This window comes from Echinops telfairi, unplaced genomic scaffold, assembly GCF_000313985.2.
Source record: "Echinops telfairi isolate 266 unplaced genomic scaffold, ASM31398v2 ScPeMD7_23;HRSCAF=83, whole genome shotgun sequence".
In the NCBI taxonomy this organism is placed as follows: Eukaryota; Metazoa; Chordata; class Mammalia; order Afrosoricida; family Tenrecidae; genus Echinops; species Echinops telfairi.
Window position 1 is genome coordinate 37,282,141 of NW_022103920.1, and position 6,642 is coordinate 37,288,782.

A 6,642-nucleotide genomic window follows, 5' to 3' on the forward strand; every position below is an offset into this window, starting at 1 on the left:
TGAAGACAGGGGGAACTGCCCCTTGGACTTCTGAGGCTTTAGATGGTCATGGGAGGGAGGACTTACCTTTCTCCTTCATAGTAGCTGGTGGGTTCCCGCTGGTCACCTCACGTTTAGGTGCCCAATTTCTCCCCAGGGTTCCGAAGCAGCTTGCGATTTTACTGGCATGAGCTTCAGTAGACTCACACACATAGACTGTTCAGATTATATTATGATAGTGGTGTCCCGTTCTTGGTGTTTTATGACAGTGCAAAGCAGTGAGGGGTGCTTGTGTTTACCCTCTGTCTTCCCAAAGCTTGCTCCCCCTTTTTCTCATCAGTCGGGGTTGGCCACTCAGACACACTAGGGGGCACTGCACCCTACTGATTGCAGCCAGTGCAGGCACTCAGCTCTTCGCAAGGCCAGCCCGCAGCACCCAGCTCTTTCATTAATATTGGTTCCCAGGACCAACCTGAAGGAGTAATTCCTTTAATGAGTTGGTGGTTGTCAAATATACTGTATTCCATGATTTAGACTAAGTAGTTACTTAAGATTACAAAAGAGACTATAAAAATAATACCTTCTTATCTATTATTTAGTTTCCTGTAAAATAAAATTTTATCCATTTTTTGAATTATCATTATTTTCAGAATTATTGGTTTAGGATTCATTCAATCCTTACTGAGGCCTGATAAAGCCATTTACATGTCTTATCACAATCTGAGCCTTCTGAATTGTAGTTATTTTATCTTCAGTCTTCAAATGAGGAAATTGGGGGATCTTAGCAGCCAAGTAGCTTCCATCAGGAGACACAGCTGCCAAGCATCGGAACTATAATTGAGTCCAAGTCTCTGACTCAGGAGTCTTCTCCTCACAAGTGCTGGCGTGTCGAAGCTGACTGGAACCACGGGTCTCTTTCAGGGGCTGTGTTAGCCTTCATGTTGGGCTTGTTTCAGATGGACCTGGATGAATGTGAGGAGCTCTATCGAAAATTAGGATCAGATGTGTTTTCACAAAACGTCATTGTCGGGACCGTTAAAATGAGCTGGAGTCATGCATTTTATGACAGTAAAACATGGGAGAAGATTCTTAAGTAAGTCACCACTGTTCTTTTTGCAAATTTTCTCATTGTGTAGATGATATATGCATATTATCAGAAAAATACAAAGAAGAAAGAATATTAAATAGTTAATCCCTTAATTGAGGATTCAAACATCGAACACCAAACTCACTGCTATTGCGTTGATTCCAACTCATAGTGACTGCTTTGGATTTCTGAGGCTGTACCTCTTGATGGGAGCAGATAGCCTCATCTGTCTCCTTCAGGGCAACTGGTGGCTTTGAACCACCCACCTGGGGATTACCTACTAGTACTATGCTTACTCCACAGTGCCACCAGACCTGCTTTAATCGAGAGTGACCACTGTTCATATTTTTTTGGTGAATTTATTTTCATCATTGTTTTCTTGGGTTCCTGTGCATGAGATTTACATACACAAATTCCACCAGCTCTTTTGAAAATATGAGACCGAATTTTAGATAGACCATATTTTTATTCTGTTGTGTTCTAACGTATTTGTTTATTTACATGTCATTAATAGAATAGCTTCCCAAACTTCTTAAGAATTTTCAAACCTTTTTTACCAAAGTGTTCTATGACCACCATGTTCATTTTGGAAATTACAAGCATCAAGCAGACATTTACCAGCATTCACAATCTTAGGGCTGGGAGCTGTAGGCCACTGTGCTTCTTTCTGTTTTATTTTTTCCCCTCTGGACCCACATGAATGTTATATAGGTGAAATTATAGCTGCATTGTTGTCTCGTTTTATTCTTCCATGTACTATATTTTATCATTTTATTTGGCATAATTTAAAAGACTGCATATCTAATTTTCATAATTCCTTTTAGAACATTTGTGAATATTTAGGACATTTTTGTTGTCCCTAAGATTTTGTGATTACCAGTGGGTCAATTTACAAGTAGCTTAGTGGTTGGTTAAATAGAGGTAATTTTTAAAATAATCATCTGAAAAATAGAAAATACATAATGAAGATAACTAAAGTCACTTCTATTTCCATTTAGCACAAAATAACTGTTGATATGTTAATAGATTTCTTTCTAGAATTTGCTAGATGGAAATATATATGCATGTTTATATCTATTCATCCCCTTCACAAAACTGCCATGATAATATACCTGTACTTCTGTATCCTGCATTTCCACCTGGAGTTTTATGATGAGTAATTTCTGATGTCACCAAATATTTCCATTCAAAACAAAGCATATTTCCATTTTATAGATGTATTGTTTTTTGTTAGGAAGGTTAGCCATGTTAGACATTTTTGCAATTCAAAATAAACTTTAGGTGGATATCTTAAATATCTATTTAAATATGATATCTGAGTATATCTTTAAGGTAAATTTCTAAAAATAGAATTGGGGGGGGTCAGAGGTCTTAAGTATTTTAAGGATCTTCGATAGCTGAACTGTACTCCAAACAGTTGCCCCAGTTTTTCCTTATCGATTTGTTTTTCTATTCCATGCAATATCACAGAATCAAACATTTTAGTTTTTGAAACTTTTTTGGAGGTTTTTAGCCTGGCGTTTGAATTTGTAACACTCTGAACCTTTAAAAATGTTTTTGACGGCATATATTTCATCCATGTGAGAATCTAGGGCATAATGGTTGCTTATTTTTTGATTCTGATAGTCTTCCCTGTTATTAGTATGCTATTTATAATATGTTGAAAATAAGCTTTTTAATATTTTTTTAATACAGAGAATTCCTTTTTAAAATAAATCATTTTATTGGGGGCTTATACAACTCCTATATCACAATCCATACATACACCCATTGTGTAATGCACGTTTGTACTTTTGTTGCCATCATCATTAAAATACAGAGAATTCTAAATCTTCATTTATTCAGATTTTTCCCTTTAGTGATTTTTAACTTTACTTTCATGTTTAGAAAGTCTTTTCCATTCTAAAACCAGGTTATTATTTATGTTATTTTTGAGTTCTAAGGTTTTATTAAGTTTACAATTAATTCTAATTCATCTAAAAATTATTATGATACATATTATTAGGGTATAAAGTTTTATTTGTTTATTGCAAATATTTAATTCAGGTATCCCAGGATTTTCCCCTGATTTAACCACCATCTTTTTTTATATTTTAAATTCTGGTCTGCAAAGGGTCTAGTTTTAAAATTTTGCTTTCCTTTACTGATTTATTTTTGTACAAAATCTCTAAGGTGTAATTAATCCTTTGCATAACATGTTTTTATATGGATGTGGCAAGTCTCTTTATTCTTTTGCACAATTCTATTAACTTTCTTTTATTCATTTTCATAGTGAATCTTGGTGTGCTTTGTTACATTAAAAAATATTTCTGATACTTTGAAAATTGCATAAAATGTTTCAGTAATTCTGTGGAATACTGACATCTTTGCAAGTGTGAAACATTCTAATTTATTAACATTGTATGTGACTTATTTTCTGCTCTTTATTGTGCCTATTAGAAAAAAAGTCAATTCTCATGAAATCATAAAATCACACTATTTAAATTTATGTAATACAAGCTTAAAATTTTAATGTAAAGCAGAATTCTGTTATGAATTACTTTTCCTGTTATTACGCAGTAGAGAACCTCTGTACAGGTGCACTTTGTTACTTCGGCCTTGCCCTTTTAGAGGCCTCTACATTTTTAATCACAACATTGACACGTTTCTGAATGTGATTCATTGGCTATGTTTTGCTCGGCTTTTACTACTCAACAAACCACTCTCAAACTTGTCACTTAAAGTGATGTTGATTTATTATCATGGTCCTGTGGAATGATCAAGGACTTCTTCTCTGTTCTTGCCTGAGTTCCTTCAAGAACCTCTTCTCAGTGGCCTTTCAGGGCAGGGAACACGGAGCCAGCGGGCTCTCTCTCTCTCTCTCTCTCTTTCTTGGTTACCACTGATGGGTTTCATCTCACCAAGGCGGGCCCAGAGCTCCAAAAGTACACGCGTCGGCGCACCAGGCCTTGTTAAGCCTCCGTTCATGGCATGTTTGCTGATGTCCCACAGACCAAAGCTACTGACGGGACCCAAACCAAACCCTGATTCTCTGTGGGAAGGGACATGCGTACCAGAAAATAGTATTCACTGGTAACATTATCCATTATTTTATTTATTGGGGGCTCATACAACTTTTATCACAATGCATACATGCATCCATTTGTGCCAAGCACATTTGTACATATGTTGCCATTATCATTTTCAAACATCTTCTTTCTACTTGAGCCCTTGGTGTCTGCTCCTCTTTTTCCCCTCCCTCTCCACCCTTCCACTCTCCATGACCCTGTGATAACTGATAAATTATTATTATTTTTATATCTTACCATATCTACCCTTTGGCTTGGCTTTCTTTCTTTTTCTATTTTGTCAGTGTGTGTGTGTGTGTGTGAAATCTTATTGTTTATTGAAAGTAGTGTTTTTTGGGGTATTTTCCCCCTGTGACAGTAATACTGCGTGACTGTAGGCACATTCATTTTAATTATAGTATAGTAAAATTTAGGAATGCTGATCTTTTTTGCAACAAATAACATGCTCTTTGAAATAAGTCATTACTACTCTTGACTTTATCTTTGAATTTATATTCATAACTTAATTTATTAATGCATTTTAATCCTGAGTATAATCAAGGTTTTAGCAAACAAACAAAAACCCAATGTGAACTTTGCATAACATTGAAACATATGAGAGCAGCATGCTCACAGGCCCTCTGTCCCACTCTTACAGTAAGAGCTCTGTAAGAAGAGAACATGAAAGGCCCTTAGAAGAATGAAGCTACATTGATAGTGATGTAGAACCTGACAGACGAGATTTGCAAAAGACAGGAATCATGTCCACTTTTGGAAATATTTCATGTTGCTCTTTATGAAAACATGAAAGGGGAGAGCCTTGACCAATTTGTAAATGCTACCTTCACATGAGAGTCACTAACATTCTAGTTGACTAATTGAGAAGCCTGAGCATTATTTGAAAACTGTCATTAGAAAATATTTTTCCTCATTAAGGCAGATTGGTAAAAGCGTAGCTTGTATGTTCAATCAAGGGGAAAATGCACCACTGAAGCTTTACGTCTGGGGGAGACTTTTGAAACAATTCCCTGGAAGTGGAACTGTGATAGTCGCCGTCCAAGGACAGTTTCTATCTTGGTGCAGCCATTCAAATTCCAACTCAGATGATTTTTAAAAGCAGTGATTTGGTAACATTGGGCTTTGGTTGTTTATTAAAGTCAAGTTTAAAGTCCTGACTTGGTTATTAGGTGACTCTGTAGGTAGCGCCCCCACACCCGCCCCTCGCCCATGATGGAGCCTTAACTGTCAGCAGGGCCCTGAAAGCAACAGAGTTCTTCTTCCTCTTTCCCTTTCCTTTTCTGTGGGCCCTCCTTTGGGGTGTGCCCCCTTGTCATCCGTTAGGGCCCCTTTCAAGCTACCTCTCCGTGTAACTGAAGCCGGCATAGCCTGCTCCCGCTTAGAGCACTGCATGTTTGCCATCTGCATTAGAGGCGAATAAGAGATGAATAGCTAAGTATCGTTTCATGTGCTATTACCTAGATTATAAATCTCTGAGATGATGTTCTTTTTTTTGTTTTTTTTTAATCGCTTGCAGCACCTTGACAAAGCCTTGGGCAAATAGTGTTTATATGCTGCATGCTCCCTGATAATAGAATCATTGGATTTAACATATTTCTTCTCTTTGAATAAAGGGATAAAATGGGATCTGCACTAATGATTGAAACGGCAAGAAATCCCACATGTCCTAAGGTAAGTTTAGAGAATTTTAATTATTGCGCTGAGTTAATGTCAGGTAAAAGCACTGATCTGAAATCCTTTTCATTAATGGAAAACATGCTTAGAAGCTTTTAATAAAACGAAAACCAAACTCACTCCCGTCAAGTGAGTCTGACTCGTGGCAACCCTGTAAGACGGACGAGAACTGCCCTCGTGGGTCTTCAAGGCTTTAAATCTTTCTAAGAGCACATAACCTCATCTTTCTCCCAGAGAGCAGCTGGTGGGTCTGAACCACTGACTGTGGTTAGCAGCCCATCTGGTAACCCACTAGATTACTAGCGCTCTCTGAAACTTCTAATAGATGATATAAATTTGCATTCTATGAAAGTAAAGGATGCGATCATTAGAGCCTTTTCTATATTCTGTAAAAACAGAAAATCTTACGGATATAAAAGAATGAGAGTAAGGACAAAGAAAAATTCTGCTATCGTATCCCAAATCAACACCTGCTGCCATAATTTTCCATGAATTAGGGTAAATAAAAATGACTGCTACCAAATCGTAGAAACCATTACTAAACAAAAAATCTGAAATTATGATAGAAAGAAAAGCAATTTTTTTACATCCCCTCCATCAACACTTTTTCAGAAGATGCTGTCCCCATCTCTTGAACCCTTCTTTTTTTTCAGTCATTTTATTGAGGTCTCGTACAACTATTGTCACAATCCAAACATACATCCATGTGTCAAGCACATTTGTACATTGGTTGCCATCATCATTCTCATAACATTTGCTTTCTACTTGAGCCCTTGGTATCAGCTCCTCATTTCCCCCCCTCTCTCCCCATTCCCCTCTTCCTCATGCACCCTTGAT

At 37.0% G+C, this 6,642-nt stretch overlaps 1 protein-coding gene across 5 annotated transcripts in view; it reads left to right on the forward strand.

Annotated features, from left to right (window-relative positions):
• The window catches only part of PNPLA8 (patatin like phospholipase domain containing 8), a 45,839-nt gene that overhangs the window by 23,073 nt on the left and 16,124 nt on the right, over positions 1-6,642 (forward strand). For all 5 annotated transcript variants that reach the window (XM_045288631.1, XM_045288633.1, XM_004702585.2 and 2 more), the window contains 2 exons: positions 901-1,072; positions 5,745-5,802. In XM_045288631.1, coding sequence (XP_045144566.1) covers positions 901-1,072; positions 5,745-5,802 — 230 coding nt within the window. The remainder of the gene's footprint in view (positions 1-900; positions 1,073-5,744; positions 5,803-6,642) is intronic.